The following is a 27,946-nucleotide window of genomic DNA, read 5'->3' on the forward strand; positions in this document are numbered from 1 at the left end:
AGGCTAAAAAAAAGGAGGAGGGGGAATGGCATTCACTATCACAGTGTTTGTCTTCTGGAGCAACCACCACACCGATTGAAGCCCTGCTTCCCGGGAAGTGGCTGGACATCACCTGCTGATGGGAAGTAAAATACAATTTTTTTGTTTTCTTTTGCTTCTGCACATGACCTTTGCTTTTACTTCATTAAACTGCCTTTATCATGACGTACAAGGGTGTTTTCATCTCATTTTCTCCTCTCCCTGTCCTGCTGAGGAGAGGAGCAAAAGAGTGTGCAGCCAGAATCCAGCCAAGGTCAACCCACCACAAACCTGTAGTTGAATGCAAAGGAATTTTAATTACTGCTATTCTGGTAAAAGGCAAAGGAAATAGACTATCTTCTACAAATCTCTCAATCAGCCTTCTCACTTCTTTGCATTTTATTATGGGTTGAATAATGCTTAAATTGTAATGTGTAAGTAAAGAAGTTGAGCATTAGGTTTTCTTCTCATATCCTCTTACAACACTTAAAAATAACCTAACTTCAAATATCTTATGGATGAACTTGTAAGAAAATTTTAAAAGGCCTCATGGGACAAGAAAAATAATAAAATTGAAATCAGTAGTCTCTCACCTCTTATTTCAGTAGCTGCTGTGCCATTTGACCATGCTGTCCATTTATTCCTGTGTTTGCCAATTTCCTGGACTTTGCATATGTAATGTCCTTGATCTGTTTGCTGGAGACTTAGAATTAGAAATTTGTACATAGTTCCATGTTTCTCTTTAAGAAGATGAAGTCTTTGTTTGTGGAAATGATGAGTATAATTTCCATAATACTGGACAGACCCAAACTTTGTCATTTTGATCATCAGATACTCCTGAGTAGGTGACGCAGCAAAGACCCACCGCACAGCCAGCAAATTGTCTGTCTTTCTCTTTTGAGAAATGTGGCAGTAGAGGGTAGCATTATCTCCCTCAGAGTATCGCACTGTTGGTCCTGGAGAGACTGTCACATTTAAAGCCCCACAAACATCTGCAAAGGAGATAAAAGATGGTGAGAGCCCTCCATGCTGGCACAACAGCATCTGTCCCAGTGTGCAAGCCCACAGCAGGTAAACTGATGGCATCCATTCAGTATGCAGCAATTTAATGAGCTTTTAGAACCTGACATCATCTGTCTGTCTGTGAATATTTAACTTGGTACGAGGCCCTCCTTCAGTGAGTCTCCTCTAGTATCCTTGCTGTTGCTAATAAATAAGATGGGGCTGAAGTGGACACCTTGCTGCTCTCATAAGCCCAACATCACATAATCTTTTATCAGTCTGAACAAGTGTTAGTCTAGAACTATCTTGGAGTAAGAGCTAAGAATATCTTTTGCAAAACTGTTCCATGACCAGCTATTCCAACAATTTGCACCCTTCTTAGGATTTCCAGGCTAAATTGTTTCAATAGCCACCTTATGCCTATTTTTCCTGTCCCAACTTTAAGATTAGTGTTTTCTTCTCTAGCCCTTGCTTTCTGAGTCCTTATAGAAAGCAACTACCTGATGCCTCAGCCATTGCTTTGTTGAGCTGAAAAAGCAAAGCTCTGTTAGTCTCCTTTAGCGAAGTAGTGTCTTCACTTCCCTGTTCACCTTAATAGGCCTTCTCTGCATTAGGTCCTGTTTACATTTTGGTTTTGATTGTAATTATTTACATCTTTTTCTAATGTGTGTGACTGGAATTATAGGCAGTGTCTGGAAAGAAGCTCTCCAATGTACTGTGAAATAGTCATGGTACTTCCCAGATTTGTCTGGGATATACGTTGCCTGGTATATCCCAGAATTATGTTGTCCTTTTTCATGATATTTCCACATGTGATTATATGTCAGTTTAAAATTAAATAATAAACTTGAGTTTCTTTCCTTCTTTGTCAAATTCTTACTAATCTCGAAGTACATGACTTTGCTTTACTGTCCTGCTCCACTTTTGTTAATTGGTCCTCAGTTTTTCCTACATGCTATCCCAGTCTTATGCTGACTTTATAAGGTCACATAATTTCAATGTGCGTGCTTCTGTCTACTTCTTTTAGATATCATTTGTGCAAACCTTACATGATGCTGTTGAATAGATTATCTCTGAAAGATTTCTAATGTCCCTATATGACTGTAACCAGCTCCTCACTTTGCAGTTCTCCATGTCGTCTTCCTCTTATTATTAAATGGTCACCTCAAGCCTGGGTTAAATCTGTCAGATTAGTCCTTCTGACTACAAATTCAAATTAAACTGATGTCATTTGCATAACAAATTATGACATGAGATTATATTGGAACAAATGATTATTCCATTGTTCCATTTATTTCTGACACTTGTTTTTCTGTTCTTCATAATCAATTTAGCTTAAGCCACTTGTTTGTCTCTCTGCTTTACTCCTAACAACCAGTATAGGTGAAGGTTGAAAGAAGTCCATAGCTGATCATTACAGGAAAATTTTCTTTCCTGACCTAACTGATTTATGCTGGTCTGGTTTTCTGAGTCATGAGAATCAACACTCGTTTTATTTTCTTCCTAATGCACATTAATAATGTTCTTATTAGTCATATCAGAGACTGATCTTTTTTTTTACCAATGGTATATCGTGACAATGTGTTTCCTAAATGACTTGTAATGTGTAACCTACTGATCTGATGGCATCCACTAGAGAGAGCACCATATTTCAACAGTAAGCACGCTCTGCAATGCACCCTGCAAAGCATGAAATGTCCTCTAAAATGTGAATATTAAGCTGTATATATATATATATATACTGTATATATATATTATATATATATGTAGTTATATACTGTATATATATATACTGTATATGTAGTCTGTATATATATATATATACTGTATATATATATATATACAGTATATATATATATATAATTGCAAATCTGGGAGAATTATTTTTCATTTCTAGACACTTTTCTAGCACATCAGCTAGGAACATTTTAACAAAGGGGATGAGCGTTTTGGCAGTCTTTTGTCCAACATCAGCTCCTGAAACCCAAACGTATATTTATCTTCAAAATAAGCAAGTAAAGTATTTCCATGCTATTTCTGAAACAGTATTGGAGACAGAGACACTGTTTTTATGTTCCCAATGAAGCCATGAAATGGAGTGGTGAATTGTAGCACGTTACTTAAAGCAAATCCACTTAAATTAGTTACATTGCACGTGTTTGAGAAAAACTCTATGAAAATTAATAGTACAATAATTATTTTGGTTTCACTTCAAATACACAGAGTGGTATATTTTTTCCAAGTAGACAGTATTTTTTCTTTATGAAGGAGAAAATAAGTTGTATAAAGGAGGAGTTTCTAAATTGCTTTAAGAAACTGCTACTGAGCATGGCCTAGATTATTGATATAATTATTTGTGCATGATGCTTGTGTGGGCAACTCATGTAAGTGCTAAAGCAAGAGATTATTCTGGATTGTAGAAAGCACACAAGTAGAACAGGATGTTAAACTTAAAATTAAGTCTGAACACCACAAAAAGCTTTCCAGGCATGAAATTCGAGTTATTACTTGCTGAAGTTACCTGACCTTGGCGTTTTACAGGCAGATGTGAAGATGGCTGCCTCTGCCACCAAAATAAGATCAGATTTTGAAGGTTATGCTGCTCAGTAAATAAGTTTTAGATTTTCAGCACTTTTGGGGTTCTCATAAATACTTGGGCTGTAAATATTTAATAACTCAAAAATGCAGTTTGGGTAAATGAAAAACACAAACTTTTTCTACTGAAATTATGAACATATCGTGAAAAACTGTAAAGAAAAACAATTATGTCATTTTCCTGACATGCAAAATTCTTGTTTGAAAAAGCTGGCTAGGATTAACTGTGGAATAGATTCCCAAAATAAAAGGCCAAAGAATCATTGCTTAATTCAAAACTAAGCAGAACATAGTGCCAAAAAGTACCCAAGAGAAAATACAGAAGAACTCAGATATGGCGAAGATGGAAGCCTGTGCAAGAAGATAAAGAAGCATTGTACATGGAGTTTCTGATCCCTTTCTAGCTGTTTACACTCATACAAACATTAGTATTTTATACCTAAGGCTCCTTCTTTTCCTCTGGGGACATGCCTTTTTTCTAAGGAAATACCAAATTTTGCACGCTTCATGTTGTCTGATTAGTGGGAATACATCTCCTTGTCTTCCTTCTGCAGCTTCAGTTGGTGTGGCTGTACAAGTGGAGCAATGGGGAGAGTTTTGGAAATTTCCTGACTCTTTTACCGTGATCTCATCTTACGTTGAACAGTGTCAGGTGATGCTTTCTATAAAATAGAAAAACAGTGTCCATTTGACTCTATCCTCCCACTGCCTTTGGAGCAGGAACAGTGGTGGGTTTTGGAGGAAAGAGGTCATTTACATCTTATGTAGAAAGGAAAAGCTTCATTTAGGGCTCCCAAACACTACTGGCAATGTTCCTCTTGTCTTTAGCAGTCACTGGATCAGCCCCAGAATGAGGTTTACCCTTGTAATGGGCACCTTGCCAACAAGGAGACTCCTCCACAACTTAAGAGCAGGCTTGTGTGCCCAAAGAGCGCTAAATTTCTAGATTTCAGATTACTGCTTCAAGTGAGGAATCACTATTTTTCTTCTCCTGCCTTCCCAGTATAGCATCATGTAGCCACTCAGGTGGAGCTCACCACAAGTTTTGGTCTTGCTTTTGCTTAGAAAGGGAAATTATTTATAGAAAAAGTGAGAAGAGTGAGTCAAAGACTTCAGGATTCCTTTGCAGTGTGCTTAATCATTAAATACATCTCCTTTTGCAACCAGCTGTCTTAGTTGCCCCCATCCCAATGTTTTAGCTGTTTATTTCATCGGTACCCTTCACCTGCATGGCTCACTAACCTGTAGGGAATCAGGGAAGGTTATTGCTGGTTAAACCCTGTTTTGAAAAGTCATGTTCTGAAAGCAGCCCACTTCTGCTTGCAGCAGTTCAATTCCAAGTATTAGCTAGGTTTGACTTTGTTGTCTGCCATACTACATTGCAAAGCACTTTGACAGCACTGTCAAGAGCAACAAATTATACTTTTAGGAGCCAGAAACCTGTCACTGGTAGGGTTGCCCCCTCTCTCTGTGCTAGAATTGCAGCAAAGGACCCTCAGTCACTGCTGGGTCCTTGTGTTTGGTAAGTAGTTTCAGTGTGGCTGTGTTTTAGTGGAAGAACCCCAATTACATAAGTGGAGATAGAAGCAGAGTTGCTACTGTGCTCACAATCCAGATTTAGTGTTATGTATCAGCCCCTCTTCCTTCCCCCATGGAGTCTGACAGGCAGAATCTGCAACCCACCGTCCTTCAGGGCTGAGAGGACTTTTATCCTCAGCCTTTGGTGATAGCTGAGGGGCTAGAGGCATGCCATCTGGGTATCTCCGATCTGATCTCAGATGTGCACGACCAGAAGCATATGGGATGGCTTTCATCTGTGTTGTAGTTTGTTCTGTGAAACAATGTTACTATCAAAGGCTGCTTTATTTTGACTCCTCTACAATTAAAAAGTAAGAAGAGCAGGTGAGCCAGGAGGAAGCAAAGTTCTATGAAAATAGGAGCTGGCTAGCAGGATCAACAACAGCAGCCAGCTGGTTTTAGCTGAGCTGATCTGTCTGCAAGTTTCACAAGCCTGAGGCTCCTTCTCAGGGAAAGCTTCTGTACTGACTAAAGATGGGCTTGACCCAAACCTCTGCCTCCACCATCTCCTGCCTTTTTGAGGTGAAGATTCAAGCTGAATCTTGGAACTCTTGAATAAGCAGGGCTTCCTAATTCCTGTAACCCTCACTGCACCTTGAAGTTCAGATCCAGCCTCTGTGCCTCTGTTGCAGTTTTAGACACAACACTGGCCAATGCACCTTTGATTTTGGAGGGATAAAGGACTTGAACGAAGAAAGTTTTTTACAAGTGACCTACAGGTTCTGTTTCGCTGGGTGTCTATGGGACCTAGGCACCTGTGGAAAAAAAACAACGCCGAATCTGTCTTTGCCTCAGCTTTGCCTGCAGTGCCCCGGTGCAGCTCAGCGTTGTCCCGCCTGGCACAGCAGGCAGCGGAGAACGCGTTTCCATAAACTTCTGACGGGAAAGGTTTTCTTTTCTAAGTCCACAGTTGCGGGTCAGGTCGCTGTGCAGAAACGCTGCCGCCGGGAGCCCGGGAAGGGGCGGCACAGCTGGGTGCGGGATCCCCCGGGCCGGGGGGATGACCCGCCGGCTGCAGGGGACTGCCGGGCTTCCCCGAACACCCCTGTAAGCCCCCTCTCCTGGAGCCCAAGCTCCGGGCGCTGCCGCTGCTCGGGGCCGCTGCGCCAGCCCCGCTGCCGTGGGAGCCCAGACACAGCTCCAAGGCACGAAGGGGACGGCGGCAGCCCGCGTTTGAGGGGTCTGCCCGGTACCGGCCGCTGAGCGCCCGCGGTGCCGCTTACCTGGGGCCGGGGCCGAGGCCAGCAGGGCGGCCAGCGCCGCTGCCAGAAGGCGCATGGCGCGCGGGGCGCCGGGTCCGGTCCCGTCCCGTTCCTCTGTGCGAGCTGCCTCACTTCTCTGCTTCCCGGCCTCTCGCCTCCTACCCGCCCGGTCCTCCCTCCTCTCTGTGCATTTCATCTCCTCCCCTTTCTCCTCCTTTTTTTCTGCTTTCTTCCTTCCCTCCCTACTTCTCTGCTCTTCCCACCGTCCTGCCCCCCCCCCCCCCCCCCCATTCAGCTCTGCTCCTGTTTTTCTCGAATTCTTTCCCTTTATTTTCTCCCCACTGAGCTCAGGCCTGTGGGGTGGCACTAGGGCTAGATAGGGTTGTGACCCCTTCCCCGTGCACGCACCCTCTGCCTAAGGACACGGATCTGTGCATATGGTAAGTGGGAAGCTCCCCTCTCTGAGCCCAGAAAGCCTCTTCGCAAGAAGGTGAGAGGCGGGCAATTAGGGGTTGTGGGGCAGGGTGGTGGGGTGGGAAAGGCTGTTATGCATCTTTTCTGCTTTCCTGGAGGTGTTTGAAACTCTGCAGGCCCTCATGCCCATTCCCCATTCCTTAACTGGAACAGCACCACCATTTCTAAGCATTTTTAGTTAATGCTGTCCCGCTTTCCATGAGCTCTCTTGGTGGCAGCATGGGAGCAAGGAGGTCTGGTGGGCAGAAATGGCCCATCAGCAGGCATGGGTATGGATGCTGTAGGCTGTTTGGACATGTGTACCAGGACATTACACACAAAAAAAGTCCTAAATTAACTGATGTTAACATCTTAAAGTGCATCACCCCAAGGTTACTGTGCTTATTTAGCCAAATGGGTACACATTTCTAGGCCAGAAAGGACAAGAGATGTTGCCACCTGGCAGTCTACTCCTGCCCGTTCCCTTTGCTCCTTTTGAAAGTATTTGTGACTTGAAAGCCCACAAATCTCCAGAGACATAGACTTAATCCTTCCACTAGCAGATATGATGGGCTATGACTGATTTTAGTGTTCACATTTTGTGAAGTGGGGATGATACAAACACTTTGACACTCCTGCTTCCCAGGGCAGGGCAAGCAGGACCGATATAGCTACCCCACCCCTCTCCTAATAATCAGGCAGGGTAATACATGTCTGCTTTTAAGCATCATGGAAAATTTAGGGTGTGTTTCATAAGATACTTATGAGACTGAACACTACCTTTAACATAATGCAATTCATTTACTTCATTTTTGTGTCTGTACAGCAAACACTCCTTGCAAGAGAATGGCAGGTCTGGATTATGAAGAGAACAACCAGCAGACCTGAAGAAACAGAGGGAGTTGTTAAAAGTTGTACTGCCTGGGGAGCTAATTAAGATTTGTAGATTCAGCTCTACCATAGTAAAAGGAAATCCTAACAGAGAAATAAGCTAATTCAAAAAGAAACAGAAAAATTCACAAAAGATCAACCAGCAATTATTTACTTTGATGGTCCTGATGAGAGCTCCATCTCAGGAAGTCATTGGACTGCCAATTGAGAGGGAAACCGGGGATAACTGATTTTGCATGCTCTTTTCCAAAGCATTTTCAGCTTGCCATTGTTGAAGAAACATATTAGTCTGGATAGACATTTTAGACCTCATATAACTTTGCTAGGTTCAGTCATGCCTTACTCTATGTCTCATAAATTCCTTCAGTCTACTAATCTTTTAATGGTGTGTACAAAATACTGATGTAAAGATATCAATAAGAACTGCCTAAACTCTCTTGTGAGTGCCTGGACAGAGCTTAAATATGCACTGTTAGAATCAGTACCTGTGTTTGTCATTGTTTATCAACCATCCCAGTTACCAATGGCACCAGCAGTTCTTTTAACTGCATCAAGAACCCAAATGAGCTTTGTGGAAGCTAGATGGATCACCTGGTGAGAAGGCTTCATATGATGTATTTGCATGTGATAGAAGATAAGTAGAAAGTCAGAGACACAACTGGGCATCTCTAGTCTCAAATGTTTGCCAGATTACTGAAAATATAGTCTTTCTGGTTTGTAACTTGTAATCTCTGTACCTTTCACATTTCCCTGTGTGTTGTGGGTTCTCTCTTTTGTGTACAATTATTTAGTTCATTTCTCCCCTATTGAAAGATCTTCATTAACATAATAACATGAGAAGCATTCCTTATTTTTAAAGGGACATTTCTTTTAAATTTCAGAATGTGCTTTTAAAAGTGGTTTAGGTTGCAAGTCTTCTACTTCCCATTGCATAAATAAGCTCTGATGATTCTGCCCTTTTAGGTTTTTTACCAAGGGAGAGTTATTTGCATAGCAAAAAAAAAACTCTCTTGCCCCTGAAATGTACCACTAGCAGCATTCATTAGGCCTCCCAGCACCTAACATAAATAAATAAATACACATTTTGCCAATCTCTTGGAATATACTCATGGGCCAGACAGCACTAGTCAGGTTGGTGAGCTGTGGGGAAACAGGCTGCTGGCCATCTTCTCAGATTTGCTGCTGACTTGTTGGATATCTTACACAAGTCGGTTCCAACCTCTGGGCTGCAGCTGAGTGATCTGTAGCCTTCTATTGTGCTGGATTGGAAGGGTTTGCTAATGGAGCTGAGGCAACCTGCACAAAAGGTTCAGTTATGTGGTTTTCATTATTTCACTGTTAAAATCTTTCACCCCTTCAACCCCTTTGTAGCAGCTGAGACATTTCTGCTTTTGTAAAATGTTGAAGTTTGTTGCATTCTTACCTGATACCATCACAGTTTATCCATACACCAAAAATTCCAAAGGCTAAATGCAGTACAATTCCCTTTATCTCTTTCACCCACAGGTCAGACACACAGCTCTGTAAGCCAGCAGATGTCCCTTAGCCTCTCTGGAAGTGTGCTGACGCACATGAGAGGAGCCTCTGACCCCAGGATATGGCTTTCTCAGCTTTGGCAGCACCTTTGTGGCCTCGTTTCCTGCCGGAATGGGTCTGTTCTGATGAGGAAAAGTGCCTAATCAGCACTCCAGTGCAGCTGACACAGCTCAGACTGCCTGTTGGCTCAGAGCTTGGAGCCCCTTGCTCCCTGGGGCAGTGTTACTGAAGTCATTAGCCTCAGTCGCTCTCAGTGAGACCTGATGTGCAAATCCCCTTTGCCTCTCTGCAAAGTCACATCTATCAGGAGAGTTAACCACAGCCTCTTGGCTTGTGCTGTCCCATCCTCCCCCCTGGCTGCTATTCTTAACTTGCCTTCTTCTACTGGAAGGTCTTACTAGTGTCCCCAAATCTGTCTCCTGCAGGGTTCCTGTGACCACAATAATGGCTTTCCCTTAGAGCAACATTGCACTGCAGCAGAAGGATACAGTAGTATTCATTGCAACTCACACAGGGCTGCTTTGGCTGTGCTCTGGCCCTGGGGAAAATGTCTCCACAACACTGCAAATCTCACCGTGTGTAGGTGGATTGGTGTGGGTTGATCACCTGCTTTCATACCTGATGTATTGTTAAGGAGAGTTATGCTTCTTCTGGGTGATGTATGGGAGCTTGCTATGCACCTGCAACAATAAAGTGCCTCTCTGAACTTCTCTGAACTTTACCTGGACTGATCAGCACAGCTTCAGCTTACCATCCTCCCACACTTCAGATGGTACCTGCCTGCCTGAATCTTATCAGGGCGACATGAATTATGGCCAGGTCTGCTTCAGAATCCAGCAGCTGGTAGCTCCTATGATCCAAGGAATCTGAATTACAAATAAATGTTCAGTGATTAGAGATGGATAAAATCCAAGCCAGTTCCATGTTGCCAAGCATGGAGGGAATTTGGATCTGTATCCAAACTTTTCCATCCCTTTGATGAGCAAAATCAACTACAAACCGTAACAGTGCAGAACTTGTGTTTTAGGATTAAAAACTGTACCCTGCTATTTTTCCATGGCTATTCTGTGGACTGATACATAGGAAATGTTGTCTTGTGGATCCAGCTCCATGCTAGTGGGAAAGAAGACACTGTGTAAATCTTCCAAAATGTAAGCATCATGGGTTTTAGCTCTCTGAATATCATGTAACATTTACACTGTTTGGGGCTCAGATGCTGGTTTACTTGTTGCCATTTGTTTCTGACTGATTGGCAAGTTGACAGGTAGGGTGATGTTGTTACTGAAGATATCCTTTTCACCAGTGTAAGCTGTTCTTCCTCCATTCTCTTTTCCTTTTTCTTTCAGGGTTACGAAAGATATTGATATATCTGGGAGGACCTGATGTTTCATGTAGTGCAGCCATACTTTCCTGGGTAGGTGAAATCCTTATTATTGATGCTGTAACGTTATTTTTCCATTTTCTCTTTCTTCAAATCAGAGTGTATTTTTTGGTTTGGGAAACATGCTTTTGTTACTACTTTTATGAATATGTTTGGGACTACATAAAAGCACATGGGATTTATGATGTTTTTCTTAGCTCTTGCTTCAAGTTTGATCATTCCAGTTTGCAGGGCACTGCTAATCCTCAGGAAAAAAAAAAAAAAAAAACAAACAAAAAAGAGATTTGTGGATATTTTGCAAGAGTGTCATGTGTACTTTCTGGGTTATTAGGTTTGTGCAAGAGTTGAAACCTCATTAAGTCTTACTCTGTGCTCTTCACACAGCCTTTGCTGGCATCGTATTTAAAACATCATGGCCATAATTGCCTCTGGATCTTCAGTCTAAGAGATACCCCGCTGCCTGCTTGTCAACAGGAGATGTAAGAATGACTCTACTGGGAAAGAGCAATGATCCACCTAGCTCAGTGCCCTGTTTCTGGCAGTAGCCTATAGCACGTACTTAAAGTGTTGTATGGGCAGGGCAAACACAGTACCTCAATACTGTGGTATTCTGTTTGCCACAATACCACAGGAGACTTCCAGCTTCTTATGGTTTGCAGCACTCGCTATCTCAGCAAGACGTTGCATCTCAGACCATTATTGATCAGACCCAACCACATTACATGGTCCTTTGTCACTTCATTCTGGGCTGAAGGGACAGAAGTTTTCTGGTGTACCCCTCCTCCCTCGTTAGAGTGGCTCCATGGTTCTCACAGTATTAGGTATGGCCCTGATAGGAATAAAGCTTAGTGATTACAGAGGAAGAATTTTCTGCGGTGATCATGAAGAATCACTGAGACCACACAGGGACACTCCAGCATCCATTGCTGTCAGTTGGCACTACATGGCTCATGAAAAGTCATAAAAAGTTCACTACATAAGCAGCAAACTAGTATGTAGTTTACTAGTACTGTACTTGTCTAGCAGTTGCCTGGCTATGTTTGGATTTATTGTCTCAAGTTTTCAAACATTTCTTCAACAACTTTTCCAAATCAGAAAATTTAGCCTGGACATATCTTAAGAAGAAAGGCTTTCACATAAAGTCCTTGGGCCTACCTGCTCCTGCTCAGGCTAGAAATATGACAAGAGGTGCACCTCTTGCCTGCACTTGGTATTTCAGATCTGCCCTTACTCAGCTACATTGATTGAGGAGAAAGATGAAGGTAGTGTCCAAGCAGAGAAGTGATTGTTGTGGAATTCAGGGTTTGGATGAAGGTAAATTAAGGTGAAGGTGTGGGCAAGTTATGAACCAAAACATCTCAGGTATTGCTCCTGACTGATGTCACATTACATTAGATACTTTATTCCTATGCATTAGTTATCCCTAGCTGCAGGTCTATGATATATGTAGAATCTACCTTCTCCGGGATGTCTGTTTGGAAAATTGACTCTGAAACTTATAATTCTAACATGTCAAACCGAATTACTATCTGCACTTTACAAACTTCTAACTCAGCTTTGGAAAGAGCTGAAGTTCACAGATGGAAAGCAACTACAAACTTGGAAAAAATTTACACACCAACTGGGGAGACCCCAGAGAAGAGCCCAGCAAGGAAGATCACAGCTCTAGAAAACACAGCCTGTGAGGGAATATTGAAAAGCTGGGATTGTTCAGTGAGGCCTGGGAAGCATATTAAACCTCCAGGTACTGTAATGCTTTTGCAAAGAGAAGGAATAAACAACCGTCTATGTCTACTGACAGTAGAATGAGAAACTGTGGATCTAAATTGAAGGAAGCAAGATTAGATATTAGAAAATGTTTCCTAACCATGAGGTTAGTTAAGGGCTGGAATAGGGAAACTTCTCGTTGTAAGAAGTTTTTAAATACAGATGATAAGACAAATATTCGTCAGAAATAGTCTAAGTATACCTGATCAGCTTTTCAGAAGGATGTTGAACTAAATAAGACCTTAAAAGTTCTTCTAGCACTGTTTTCTTTGATACTTTATGTTGTCTCCTTTAATAGAAATACTAAATCCATGAACATGCCACAGAAAAGACATTTAAGGTCTTCACATCCCAAGGAATAACACTTTGACCTACTTTGTCCTACTCAGACATAGATAACATCTTGACCTCTTCTCTCCATTTTCTACCATGTCCCCTAAGATTTTCTTCTGTTTCTGCTTTTCTTAAGTTTAGATAATAAATCCTGCATCTCTGTGTTTTGCATATTTTAAAACATTACAGCCTGGAAACAAAGTACCCACACACATACCCACACTGCAGTGTTTGTTGTCAGAAAAGCAGGGAATCCTTCCCTAACCTCAGGAATGTCCCTGGAAGATGTGACTGCCTTTTGCTCTGTTGTCAGGAATGGTGTCACCACACTTTGGCAGCCGCTAACTTAAAACCAGATTCTTTAAACTTAAAAACAGAAGTAAAAGCCTACTGTTTCTTAAGGAATTCTTTGAGTAAAGATTTTTACTTTAATCAGTAAGCTCCAGTCAAATTTTGTGTGCTATATAGGGTTGAGTAGTGGTTGAACTTTGATCTCTGAGCTTCAGGAGGGGTTATGAATGAGACAAGTGGTTACGTTTCCTGCTGAGCAGTGAAATCATGGATAAATATCCATCCAAATATCCAGCAGGTCCATGAGCTACTTAAAAAGTTACCTCACTTGTGTTTCTAAGGTGATCACTCCAAAGAATTTTTGGCACAGCTTTGAATAACAAAACATTTCATATCCTTCCAATACTGAGTATTTTAGGATAGATTATCTTTCCTGTTGTAGATGTGGATGTATAGTATCTGCCTTTAAGTGAAAAATATGCTGATACTGTAGGAAGTTAAAGGCATGTCCCTTGAGTAGCTGTCAGGTGCTGAATATTGTGTGTTCTTCATCTTATTTCCTATAAAAGTAAAAATAAGGAGCTAAAGAAATACTTTGACTGATGTTTTTTAAAGTACAGAAGTTCAGGTGCCAGTTGTTAAATGATTCTTTGCAGAGAATGTGAAAGAAGCCACATATTGCATACCGTACATACCGTATGCTTGGAGGCATCCTTTAACCAAACACAGACATTTTTCCTAGCAGTGTTATGGCCATGTGGATAAAATGTAGAGTTGCCATATCACAAAATTAGCTTGTATTTTTTTCTGTCTGAAAAGTTACCTTGTATAAACTCTCAAATTTGCGCTGCTTACTGAACAAAAAAAGTCTGATTTTTTCCCTGCATTCCTTTCCTTACATGAGAAGGCAATAGGCAAAATTCCTCATTTATCTTCTAAATCAGGGAGAAGACAATTACTCCAACAGCAGGCCTTAGAAAGGTACCAAATTATTTGTGCTGTTTGATGGAAGAAGGGAGGTCCTGATCCATTACAATTACTGATTTGATGAGGTGAATTAGCAACCGGATCCTTTTTTGGCTGTGTCCGGTCTGATTTGCTGCCTCCATGGCTATGTGGAACAATAGCCTGTGCAGGGCAGCAGGGACATGGGCAGAATTACGAGTCAAATTCCTCTGTGCAAGTTCAAAAAATGGTTTATCCTCTGCACTTTTTAAATGATGGAAACCTGTATGAATGATTTCCTGTGACTTGAGCAAGACACCTTTGAACTCCAGTTTGTACCCTGGAGGCATGACAAATGATTTTTCTCACTTATGAAGGTATTGAAAGTATATTGTGTTGATTTTTGGCAAAAAATGACTAATATTTGCTCAGTTTAAACAAAGAAGCAAACAGGTCCTTGTGGAGGGCCTGTGCATAGAACATTTCTACTCTGATAGTTGAAATCCGTCAAAAGTCATTAATAATAGGGTAGGAGGTTATGGTGGGGATTGAAGATGGAGAGTGACAATAAGCAGAGGCTGAGTGCAATGGCAGACGTGATATGGCAATGTGAACTTCAAAATGTGAAATTTTAAATGGTCAGATACTGTAAACTTCAGGGAAATTGCCAGCAAAGGTTACAACAATGCTGAGAGTGTTGCACATTTGGGGTTGACTTCACCAGGCTAATGGAGAGTCTCAAAGGTTTGTGTGTCTCTTAGTGGCTGTGGAGAAACACAAATGGAAAGGAGGGCCTAGCTCCTTCTCTGGGACTCACAGTCATCATGCTGATCTCTTAGAGAGGTCTGTATCTGAACATAGGTAACCTCTAAAATTAAATAAGATAGGTGGGTGAAAGCATCTGCTTGAATGGCACATTCAACAATACCTTGTTGAACGTCTGCTGGTGATTCTGTTGTTGAGGTCTGTTTGGGTTTTTTAATACAGACTCCTTTCTGACTGTCAGTGCAAAGACAGTCAACAATTTGACTGAAAAGAAAAGCTAGCTGTGCAGTAGATGATGACAGTGCTAAATGGCCATAATAAAAACCATGGCATATGAAAGTAATTTTCAAAAAGGAGTGTATTTGGACATTGCTCTGAAGAAAAAAAAAGATTGTAGGGAAAAAAAATGGAAGCAGGATACTATCTTTTAAAAGTAATAGCACACCATGCAGTTTCCAAAATGTTCCATAATTGTTTGTGGTATAGCCTCAGGGTGAGGAAGTGTTATCATTAAAAAGAAGTCATCTGAATGAAGCTGGAGACTGTAACATTCCACTTACCAGTTGCAAATGCATACTGTCAAAACACAGGTTTACAATAATACACAGAGACTTTCTCTGTTTTTTTTTGATCTGCGTGTAACAAATACACTTTCCTTCTCTGACACTGAACTTAGGGAAGTAAATAAAATGAAAACCATACTTAAAGCATTGACTCACAGAAAGCATTATGCTTATATATGTCAAAGGCATATGTTATATTAGTCATTATAATTAAAATAATACACACATCTGTTTTACAATAAAATGTGAGTAATGTGCCACTAATTACTGACATCTGTAGTTCTTCCTGGCTATGATATTTCCATTTTTAAATGCTGCACGTTCTGTGGGTTAATAAAATGTGCAAAAGCACATTTAAAATTTAAACTTAAAAATTATAATACCCTGAGCTGTACTTTGATTTCGCTTATATCAGCATTTGTTGTCAGGGAGTTCCTGGCTTTCCATGAATTGTCTGTTTTGTCCCCTACAGCAGCCAGAACAGATGTTCAACAACTGGACTGATATTTCCTCCCTGCCTTCCCAGAGAAACAGGCCTAAGCTTAGCTCCTTTTTAGGGGAAGGGTAGCTTTCCTGAGGGCCTGTGTCTTGGAGTAATTGTGTTCTTCCAGAGCTTTCAGCACTCTTTGAGAGCTTCCTTATTTCCTGAAAGTTGTCCCTAAAGACTTCTTTGAGTTGTTTTGGTCACTCCTTCTCTGTGCTCAGTCTTGATCAGACTTACTACCTTAAGGTCAGCAACAATATTTTCCTTCTTCACCAAGTCTCAGAAAATTGTCTTGTTTCCAATTTGTTAACTGCCTGTACATCTAATTCTCATAGTTCTTCAATGGTCTTTGCCTTTGACCTATTTTATCCTTAGTGTAGTGCTAATACAACTGTTCTTGGCATCACATTGACTTGCACGTCAGAGAGAAAATTAGCAAGCATCCCACAGTTGGCAGCCAAATCGTGTTCTGCGGCCACACTGTCCAGATTTCCCCAGAAGTTACGGCATTGGTATTGCCATCAACGAACTTGCCAGGCCTTGCTTGCCATCTTGTCAATAATTACGGCTCTCACATAGTTGTAGAATCTGGGCATTGTTTTGGCTCATGTGCTGAGTCACATACTGTTGCTTTGGCCTTGGAGCTTCATGGACAGGTTCTGTCTTGATTTCTTTACTTACGATGCTTTCTGCATACTGTCATGGCCACAGTATCAGAGCAGCCTCCACTCTGTAACCTTCAGTTGAGTCTGGGTGACTTCCTTTGCTTGGCAGATTCCAGATGTTTTGCCAAAGCTTATTTTTGGGTCTTTCATGACCCCATCTCTGACTTCACTCTGTGTGTGTGTCTCAACACCAGTGAAGAACTGTCCCCTTATCAGGGTCTTGGTCAGACAATTCCCATCCTCCTCAACTCCCTTTCTCCCCGCTCCAGAAAAAATGTTCATCTTTCCAGTCTGTTTGTTCTTATAAACTTACAATCTCTTCTTATACTTTTCATTAACAAATCTTGTTCCATTTTTGCATGGAATGCAGTCCTCCTTAAGATTCTGCAATCCATTTTCATTGTGAGCCTCTTGGCTGACTTAATTGAAAGCTATTAAAAACCTCATGCATTTGAGATCCAACTTTTATCAGAAATAAATTGACTTTCTGCCTAGCTGATAGCATTCATTGCTTGTAGATGTAGAAACTGTGCAGGTCTTCTCTAAGGGTTTTTTTCACTAGTAGGGAGTTTACCCACACCATTATTCATTCCTGCAGAACAGTTTGATTCTGCCCAATACTATACTTTGTCCTGAGGTAATGTCAAGTCTGGGAGTCTGACAGACTGTAAATGTGATGTCCGAACATGTCAGCATTGCTCTGAGTGAACCTCCATCAAAATTAATATATTCTTCTACATGTGTCAAACCAGTACTTTTTAAAGGCACAGCTCCACACATGCTGTGAACACTCCTTTTTCCCTGGGATATTTACTTGTACATCACTCTTCTCTGTGCCCCAATAGCATTAAAAGAGCTTAATGGAGCCTGCAGCCCAGGGCTGTGAATTCCTCCCAGCTGCTTGCAGAGCGTTAATGGACACTATACAGACCAAAAAGGGACAAAGGGAATCTGTCCCAATAGTTTTTACAGCTCCACCTCTGCTGCTAATGACACGCTCATGAAATAGTTTTCAGATATGGGTCTGGTCTCTGCTAATGCTCATGATTATGAGCATACAAGCAGGATTGCGTACTCCAATGGGAAGTTTACTTGGGCAAAATTCCCACTGAGGTCAGCTGGGCTTTCTCCAGAGCAATGCTTGCTTAATAAATTCCTTAATGGTAATAATTATTGAGTTTAGGGTTGTAGTTAAATACAGGAATATTTTAAATTAAAAAATACACAGGCTGTCCTCTCTTCTTGTCTGAACCTCTCTTTCCTGCAGTAATTCCATGAAGTTATTCCCAGTCTTTGTTGGTGTATAGCTGAGTGCAGAATCATGCCTCGTATTACCACTTGAAATAACTCATTAAAAAGCCTCAGTTTTATACAATTTATTTAACGTATAAATTTATGGCTTTAAACTAGTGAACAGCATGGCATCTAATGAGCTCTGGACTATCTTAGCCATAAAATAAAATTAAGGAACGTTCTTATTTTGCCTAAATGAAGGTGTGATGCCAGAGCAGTTACAACATCTGGCTTTTTGCCAGAGGTATAAGCTCCCTTGTGTTAGCGATGACTGTTTTCAAGACAGAGTCAGATCTTGCTTCTTCAGAGCTTTTATTCACCAACTCAGCTGCAAATGGGTACCTGTTATTCCAGCTGAGAGTCAGATAGGCAACTGCCTGTGATAAAAACCTTTCTGTTTCCTTAAATGTGGCTTACCACAGAGTTGGCAGGTAATGGTTGTGCCACTATGGTGGGCTGAACTGGCTTGTCTTAAATTGTGGACATTTTCCTACTACTTCTGCTGGGAGATGTGTATTTCAACTGTAAGCAGATGCATCTTGTGAGCAGCAGAACTGATGAAGTCTGCTTCCCAGCAGATTTGTGTTATATACTTGGCTGACATTAGCTAAATAGGGCTATGGCTACTATTAGGTGTCAGGTAATCTATAAAGAGAGATCTAGAGAATGCCCCAGCCTTGAGAAAAGCTCCAAATGGGGTTTTGTGTCTTTTTAGGCACTAGGACCCACATTGTAAAGAAGACTAATAAGGTTTTTTTCTAGCTTCTCATCCTCATAAATGTACTGGAATGTAAGTGTCTGGGAGGATTCTGCCCTTCTGTTGAGCTGTGATAGAAACTGGCCAATCTATTCAAACAAGGGGAGAAGACTGCCCTAGCCTGAGTCCCAAAATTCTCTGAAAGAAAAGATTCTCCAAATCTTAGCACTTTATGGTGGATGCATACTGTCAAACATGAACCCTCAAAGGATCTGACATAGTCAGGTTACTACGGGGTTTGCTAGGAAATACCCCGAGTTCTGATGTTCGTGTGGCCAGTTACAATATTCTGAATCCATGTTACAGTCAGGGTGCAGCCAGCAGTGTGTGGGGATTAGTCAGCTTAAACTGACTCTTCACATTCAGTTTAGGCAAAGTCTCTGTGACCCTGCTATGGTAAAGTAATTAACATTGCTTTAAAACTGGATCTGCTTCTGCAGTTATGCCTTTTAAAATCCACACAACTCAATAGCTTCGGTTTTCTCTTTATTTCCCCCCAGCATGAAAGAGGCTGATTTTCAGTCTCAGAATGAAGTTGCATTGACTTCTTTAATGCCATTACATTAGTATAGATTGGCAGTGTCCAAAAAGACTAAAAGGCATAATCCAGAATGAATCAGAGAAGAAATTATCATCTGACAGGCCACAGTCAGGTACTCCTGTTGGACACTAGGATTTTCTCAGGAAATTGCAGTATAGAAAATAGGAACTTTGAGAACTGTGAGGAGAGTTAAATCCATGTATACTATAAGCTTCCAAGGTATGTAGAAACTCCGAAAATAAATATGTAAGTAGCTCTCACTGAATTCTTAGGGTTCTTATCCAAGTCAGAGAAAGCCTCCTATTCTCCAGAGTCCTTAAGCATGTGCTTAACTCACAGAAGAAGGGAATTTAAGGAGAACTTTTGTGGAGTCCTTCCTATCAGCCTCTTCCATATGGGAATCAAGCCATTTAACTATACAGTTCCTGGCTTTGGGGCAATTAAAATCTCAGCCATAATGTTATATTAACACAGAATTTGGTGTGCCTAATGACATATTAAATCTTCCTAAATTATAGCTACATTACAAAAAAGGACTAATTTACCAAAACTAGTTAATAAATGTTTAGAAAAAGAAAAGCTAATTGAATTATCCCTTGTTTGTCAGAGACAGATAATCTCCTTGAGAGAAATCTCATTTTTTCTGAAGCATGATTAATTGGCCTGACGAGTCAGAGATTATGACAAATTACGCAGGAGGAGATAATAGATAAGTCAGTAAAAAGGCTTGGGAGCAGAGAACTAGCAGCTCTTATTTGTTTTGAGGCTTGATACCTTCTGGATTCACCCTGAACTTTGTGTGGTTTCCTTACTCCTGTTGCAGACAAGCCATGCAGCAGTCAAGCCACCCTTTGCTCCTTTCTCCCACATGTTCTAAGCCTCAGCTCAATCCAGATCAATAGTATCACCTCCCCAAGAAGGATGCCTGAAAAACCACATGCTTCTGTGCTAATGAATGGTTTCTAGTCACTAAACCATAGTAAATCAAGGACATGAGATGAATTTTTTAATTTTCTTTAGTCATGGTGGGAAGGCATTTATGGCTCACACAGAAGATCCAGACACAGCTTCATCTTGTTCCCATTAGACTCACTGCAGAAATAAAAATCAGTTGTAGCTGTGCTCAACTCTGAACGCAAAGTGTGTCTAAGCCCTTCAACATGGTGAACCTAAGGGACTACGCTGTGCAAGTCTATGCACCCTTAGGAGAAGGTTTCACTGAGCTCAATTTTAGCACATGTTGCTAGGCCTGTTACAGCTTAAGCTGCAAGCTCCATCAATGAGCAGAGAAAAGCAAGGGTGGGATGTGTGCTGGTGCACCAAGCTGCAGACTGTTCCATCTGAGCACAGACGGTGGATGTGGCTGGTGCTGAGGTGCTAAATAAGGTCTGTTGTCTTCCTCTCATGAGCATCTCATCTGATCTGAGTGTCTTTCAGTCTACTTCATGAAAAGCACAGGGCAAGGGTGTTAAAAGTTGATCTTCATCTTTGAACTCTGAATCTCTGAAAAGCCTGGCAGGTGGTAGAACTGAATGAAAAGTTTACTGTTTTTGTCGATGTTATGTCACATGGGCTTGAGAATTGTTTTCCATTTTCACCCTCTTGTATGTGATCATGCTATTTAACAGCAATTAGATTTAAGTTATTGTCTCATTAGCATTATTTTGAAAATGTTATGAATTAGATGCAAATTATTAATGTGCAGCATTGGTACCTGGATGATTGTACTCAAGGAAACTGAACGTAGCCATCATTTTTATGCAGGGGATGCAGGACTGAGGCAGTGATCTTGTTGGGTAAGTGTAAGAGAAGTTCCAATATAGTGGAGGGGAAGAGAATGGAGAAGGGCAAACTCACTACTACTGGCACAGCCTATAGTTACATATACATGACATTTACATTTAAATGCCAATGCAATACTTTTAATTTAATCTACCACGTCTAACTCACTTCTGCCAGTCTCTAGTGAAAATCATTTGCAGTTGAGTTCCCAGCAATATGCAGTTTCTTTCTTCTGGGCTTTTCCTCCACTACATCTTGGAGTAATTTTAAGAGGAGATGTAGGACCAGGCTTTTGCTCTCTGTAAGCCAGAAACCTCGTGGGCTTGGAGTCTGTCACAGGGAAGGGACTGCCTTTTGAGAAGAAAGCAGGTATGGGCCCCTTGTTTACTGTGCTTGTGTTTGTAACCCTGAGAATTCAAAAATCTGTAAGCACACTCAAAATAATCCTGACAGTTTAGAGGTTTGGGGGTTTTTTAATTAGTACTATTGATTTGCCAGTTTCTGAGCCTTCATGATGTAGCAGGGATCAGAGCTTCTAAGCGTTCCCTACAGCATCAAGAGAAAGGTATATTTTAAATTAAAGTGGGGATTGTCACCACCACATGATTTGAAGACCTAGTGTCTCAAGTAAAGTATCAGACAGTGCAAAACTTCAAGTTAAATAATGACTGTTGGCAGCACTCTACCTTTTCTGTTGTTCCTGATTCTGCTAAAGCAGTGATTTGGGGCGATTGTAAGTTCACATATCCTGCCTTTCCTGTGCAAGCACTTTTTTTCCCTTCCCAGCATAAGTTAGTTATCTCTTATATTTGGTACTCCTTTATATCATCAGTTTGCTCATCCAAAAAAGCAATTTACCACACATCCCCAGACAAGTCCCTTCAAACCTGCCACTGTCCCCAGTGCCATATCAAATGCATCCAGTCAGACTCTCACACCAGGACCCCCTGAGGTACCTCAGAGCCTTTCCAGATCTACTTTGGGCACTGCATTCCTTTGGAAGGAAGGAGCAGGAGCCTCCAGTGGGGACAGACCCATAGGAAACAGCTAGGTATCTGCAGTCTTTGAGACCTGAGGTCAGGGGACTGACCCAGGACAGAAAGATTCCCATAGCCTCCCAAAGAGGGACCTGGTGTGGAACAGCAAGGTCCCAAAGCTGTTGGAGATAGGCAGTGTATGAGGGGTAAATTTACCAACCAGCCTGCCCAGCCTTCATGGTTTCTTTACCAATTGCTGTTAGAACTGCTCACCCTGCAAATAGGCAGCAGCCTTTTCTTCTGAGTAGTTGTTCCATGTTTTGTATGTATTTCAAGGTAGCAGCTTCTTTGAAGGGGTCCCTGCAGGAACCCTTCTTCACTTACTACAGGTTTGTGTTTCTTCCCTGGTGTCACTCTAATGAGCTTAAATATCAAGCAGCTTAAAACACACAGGGGTTGTTGTTCACTAAAGGGATGAATAGTCAGTGTTTTGAATTCACTGGAGCATTTCAGCCAGTTTCAATCACAACAGAACATGTTTGCATCTGGTCCCAGCCTTGTGAGTCCTCCCTCCATACTGTGGAGTAATTGAAGAATGCGATTAAATATAATTATTTTAATTGCCCTTTGACTCAGAAAGATTCCTGATAGTGCTGAGTAGAATCTGGTTGTAAAGGAAAGAAAGGCCTTGTGGACTGTCTGCATCAGGACAGACTGCCATTAACAGTGGTGTGAAGGATCCAAATGAAACATTGCTAACCTACTACAAGCACTGCTTGGATTGCAGCAACGGGGAACACATTTTATAACTGAATTCAGGAAACAGAATGTGTGTAGTGTGCCAGTTTGCCTGTGACTCATTTGGGCTTGTTATTAATCCACACAGCGTTCAAGTCCAGTGTAATATCACAGACTTTGTTGAGGCTCCTGTTTGATGCAGCTGTGAATAAAAGCACAGAGTTCTTCTAGGGCTTAAAGCCTGAAATATGAGAATCGAGACCATATATATTCAATAAGGTGAAATACTTAACACCTAACCATTCCAGAAACAGCGTTTTTGTTGAAGGCTGCAGTAAAGAAGAATGATGGTCTAATAATTAGGTCACCCACGCTGAACTTGGAAAGCATTGTCTGTATTCTCTGCTCTGCTGACCCTGGATTGGCCTTTGGTGCAGCACTTGTGCTGCTCCATGTCTCATTTCCCCCCTCTGTAAAGAAATGAGAGAGATGTGCCTTCTTAGGAGTATGTGAGTTCCTTTCTTTCTGTGTTAGTAATGACCATGCAAATTCACTGATGTAGTGACAGGAAGGGCAAAGGCTTTTGTGATTTATTCTTTTTTTAATGTATAAATATATAGTATCTGTGGAATAAAACACTTCTGACTGTGGAAGGAAAGTACATTAGAATATAAATAAATCTAACAGGAACACTTTTGGCTTAATGACATTATGCAGAAGCTTCCTGTAGGATAGTGGGGTCTTCTAGGAGAGCGCTGACTTATGCTAGCAATGCTTTTTAGACTTCATCTAGATATTTGCTATTAGCCCCTGTGTCAAAGAGGCTATTGGAGAGGATGGACTTCAGTCAGACCTAGACTGGCTATCCTAATATTCCCTGTGTGTAATGAGTGTGATTTTCAGAAGTGTGAAGCCTCTATAGATCCTATTTGTATGGTATAAACATCCCTTCTTTAGCAGGTTAGCTAGCTAGGTACTTTGTTTTGCTTTTGTTTTTCCATATTTGGTTGGTGAGACAAATAATTTTTAATAGTCTTAGTCTTTTGTATTTGATTAAGTGCAGGTATAAGAAACAAGAAAAAAAAAAAACACAAAAAAGACACCCCAAAAAAAACAAACCTCTTGATAAAAATGACCTGATCTTTCATTTACAGGCACTAGAGAGGCCAAGGTTGCAACTGTTTTGACTATTACATTTTCCATTCATTCTGTTTGGAAGGAGCTGAATCAGACTCTTCCTCACACTGCTCAGAGCTGATTAATATTAGTGAGGTCTGATTTACAGAACTACTCCCACAGGCACTTCTTTTCTACCCATGCAGTTGTACTGAGTCCAGTGGATTTTTGTCTGATTTATTACCATGTGAGTGAGTGCTGTGCCAAGTTGTGTGACTCCTGCAGTTAGTCTCGATTTGCACTGATGTAGCTGACAGCAGGATTTGAACTGAATGATCCCACTGTTACTGTGGCACATGCATTGTAATCAAAGCCAATGCTGCATCGTTATCTCTTTAGAAATGAATGCTGTGTATGCACCTCTTAGCTCACTTCTTGTGTCTGCAACTGTCTTCTCTTCTGAATAACTCTATTCACAAGCATCATTATGTTGCTGTGCATCTGCCATGAGGAGACGGTAGGTCCAGCATGACATAACTGGGGCATGTGTCCAAATGCCGACTCCAAAGGCCTTCCCTCTGTTATCCATTCAAGGGAATGCCAGCAAGCTCGGAGTGTTCAGCATGGGCCAGCGTAACCTGTGCTGGATAGTAAAATAGGCAAGTGCAGATGTCTATTGTGCTGGTTGTGGAATGCCAGGGCTGCATCCTTGATCAAGAATTAGTGAAGCTAACACTGTCTTTTGTCTTTTGACTGAATGCCTCCAAAATGCTCCCCTTTCATCTGGTTTTCCGTTACTGACTATTTCCAAGCAGTGCTGTGCTACTTGGACCAAATTCGGGAGCTACTGATGCTGCAAGCAGTGTTGGTAAAATTGGTTGTAGGAATGGGCAAAATAAGCAGCTCCTTGGGGTGGCAAAAGGTTGCCACAGCAGCCCTGTGCAGCAGTGGCAGTTACTAAGTGTGCCCAAACCTCTCAGTGGCAGCAGAAGCAGCAGCTCTGGGGGTCTCTTGTCCTCAGCTGTCTTTCTCAGCACTGTCCATCCTTTTCGCATACCCAGTGAGCCAATGCACACACCAACGTTTTGGGAATTCATAATCTGTTCACCACCCCAGTACATTTGCCTGATGAATATTACTAACATTAATTCTCCAGGCTTTTCTACTGCTTGTAGCTTACCATTTTCGGTTTATTTTCATCTTTATTTCCCATAGTGTACTGAAATGATGTGAAAGAAACATTTGTTCACACAAATAAGGGAAGGTAATAGCTTCCCTCCCTGACCACATGATCTCTTCTGTTCCAAGTCTTAATTAAAATGGTACTAAAGGAAGCAAATCAATTAGCAGATACCTTACAAAATGGTTTATTCACTTACACATGTACACATACAAAATTACTTACAAGTATCACATTACTGCTTTAGTTTATCTGTTAGCAAACGCTGCTTATGAACTGCAGTGTTACTGACCTGGGTAACAGACACCAAGGAATCCAGGGAAATATATTATTTTTCTCTGAAAATAAACCTTACATTTTGTTGCTCAAAATGTACAAAAAAAAAAAAAATTCCAGTTTTCTTTGCATATTTGGAAAATTACCTGCTTTGCTAAGGTCGGAACAAAACCATATTCAAATCCTTTCAGTTACAGTTACAAGAAATACACTACCTTATTCTTCAGAGAAACAAAATTCTGATATATCTGCTTTTGTGATCGGACAGTGTGTTCACTCTAAGTCCCTGACTCAGCACATCAGCACTGGCTTTAATGTGCAGGGTTAATTGCAGCTCTTCATTGTCTGAAAGTTGATTATTGGAAGGGAGGCCCTGGTTTCCATGAGTTTTTGAAGTTATATTTCTTAATAATACACAGAATTTCTAGGTTGGATTACTTTTTTTATAAGTTGGGTAACTTCTGTTACATTACAGTAATGAAAAACTGGAAAGAACTTTATTATGATCTGCCATATGGCGTAACTGAGAGCAAACACTGGTTTAAAAGTTAACTTTAGGAATGTATGTTAGATAAGAGATTAAAACAAATCCATATGTCTGCAGACATTGGCCTGAGTGTAAAGTTTAGGAAGATCCAATCTATTTAAGTTTGCTGTGTTTGGATCTGGATAGTGGGGTTTGTAAGTTGCAATAAAATAATGTAACATCCTGCTTTTAGTCATCCTGTAATGTTAGGACATAACAGCTATGCCTGTGAAATATTGTGACGTTACTTGATGCTGTGTGTGACATGACCTGAGGCTCTCAAGCCTTTGGATCCTGCTGGGTTTCCTGAGAGGAGCTGCAGGAATAGCAGGGGATGCCCAGTGTGGCATTGCTCCCAGCCAAATAACATTCGCTGCCCTGTCTTCACAAACTGAAAGGAAAAACTGGCCTGAAATATAAAAATCTTCCTGCTTTTCTCACACCTTGTGACGAAAATATCTGCTGTAATACAGCATTCTTGACAGAAGTGGGTTAAACAGAACTATAGCATTATTTTCTGAACTACAGGCTCACACCTTTGATAAAGGTTGGAATGTGCTTACAAAGCAACTTGGGTTTAAACCATTTAAAATGATTTAAACTATTACAAATATTCTGAGACAAAGCTCTATTTTTTCTGCTTGTCACTCTCACTATAATTGGAATCAGGTAAAGCAATTATGATGAAATCAAATTCAAGAGAATATATATTGCTAGAACAAGAATGAAGGGGCTGGGAGACTGATTGAATTCTGACTGAAATGACATTTCAAATTCTGATTGAATTTAGTGCATTGTTTTATACTAAAAAAATAGGGTGGGTGAATTTTGGAAGTGTCAGATTAGCTTGTTTTAGAATGATGGCATTAAATGTTTTGCTTCGGGTGCCCAGAAACTTTTTTTTTTTTTTTTTTTTTTGAGAGTACAAAACTGGTTTTATCTCAATGTTCTAAAAAAAAACATAAAAACCATTATTTCAAAAAGGAATTTTTAATTTTAAATTATGATTCATTTAAAAGGCTGAGATTAGAACTACCGCTTACAGTTATACATTAGCCCTAGAGCTAAAGAAGATACAACTTTAGTGTGAATGAAATGTTTTCCTATTAACACAGATCATGTATTTCCTGAAAAAACTGAGAAGCCTTGTTCTGCTTCAACGTCAAATGAATGATTTTTTTTTTTCAAGTTACTTCAGTCATTATTTACCTCTCTTGAAATACAGGTGTGACCATGAATCCTGCTGCTGAAATGTATTTCTACCTTGATTTAATAGATTTTAGAAATCAATCATATACTTAGCATGGATTAAACAGGATCTATTAATGAGCAGAGCTCATCTATTTGATTTTTCTTATACATTTCCTTCATATACATGCTGTTGGGAATTACAGGCTTCTTGTGCAGGTGATTGAAGTTAGCATGCACTTCCTGTAATCAATCGATCAGTCTTTCAATTAAAGAACAAAGAAAGGAATTGGTATTGGTGACATTCTTGCCTGTGTACAAGAGATTTTTATCAATCCTCAGACCAGGTAACTGTTGATTGTGAAAGGTTTATTGATCATTTGTACTTTGTTTTCCTGGTACGTTGATGTCATCTCTGAAAAGAAAGAAAAATCATAGGTTAACAATAATTTGCTGGCTTTGGTTTTACCTGGGATGATTCATAGCATCACTGTAAAAGCTGAGCTGATACACCCACATAAAAATTAGAGGAATTCTAGAAAATTATTAATAGAGCTGCTGAAAGTACATTAATGAAGTTACTTCCACTTAACTTTTCCTAGATGTATCTATGTTTCTTTGGAGGTATCTGTTTTTCCTAAGTGAATTAACAGAACAAAGGTATGATTCTTGCTGCTGTGATGACTTCCCGATGCCTTCTTCGTTGCCAGGTAGGAATCCACTAGCAGCAAGCAGTGCATTTTAGGGCAGCATCCTACTGTAAGAACTGAAGACTCTGGATTATTATTATTTGGGCCACTTCCCAGCATTGCCTTGCCACATGAGTAGAGACCAACTGAGCAACTCCTAGATCCATATTATGGCTGCATCTTTCCAAGAGTTTACCAGTTGGAATACCTGCTAATGTTGGGGGAGTTGCATTGCAGCTGCATAGGGCAGACAGTCTTGCAGTATGCCAGGGCCTTATGTTAGGGTATTCCAGGTACACAGCTGGGAAGGATGAGGCTTTTAAATTACGTGCCTTAGGCCATGCAGTGTCTGGCAGATCTGGGTTGTTATTAGGAAGATAGGGTAGCCCCACAGCCTTTATTGCTGTGCAACAT

At 40.9% G+C, this 27,946-nt stretch overlaps 1 protein-coding gene across 3 annotated transcripts in view; it reads right to left on the bottom strand.

The window, feature by feature from the left end:
- VSTM4 (V-set and transmembrane domain containing 4) overlaps positions 1-27,946 on the bottom strand; it is a 452,074-nt gene that overhangs the window by 30,750 nt on the left and 393,378 nt on the right. For all 3 annotated transcript variants that reach the window (XM_062606825.1, XM_062606826.1, XM_062606827.1), the window contains exons 2-3: positions 6,417-6,509; positions 612-1,010 (exon numbers count right to left, since the gene is read on the bottom strand). In XM_062606825.1, the coding sequence (XP_062462809.1) occupies positions 612-1,010; positions 6,417-6,471 (454 nt within the window). In that variant the 5' untranslated portion in view covers positions 6,472-6,509. The remainder of the gene's footprint in view (positions 1-611; positions 1,011-6,416; positions 6,510-27,946) is intronic.

This window comes from Pezoporus occidentalis, unplaced genomic scaffold, assembly GCF_034315485.1.
Source record: "Pezoporus occidentalis ecotype Australia unplaced genomic scaffold, CSIRO_AGI_Poc_V1 ctg98, whole genome shotgun sequence".
Classification (NCBI taxonomy): domain Eukaryota; kingdom Metazoa; phylum Chordata; class Aves; order Psittaciformes; family Psittacidae; genus Pezoporus; species Pezoporus occidentalis.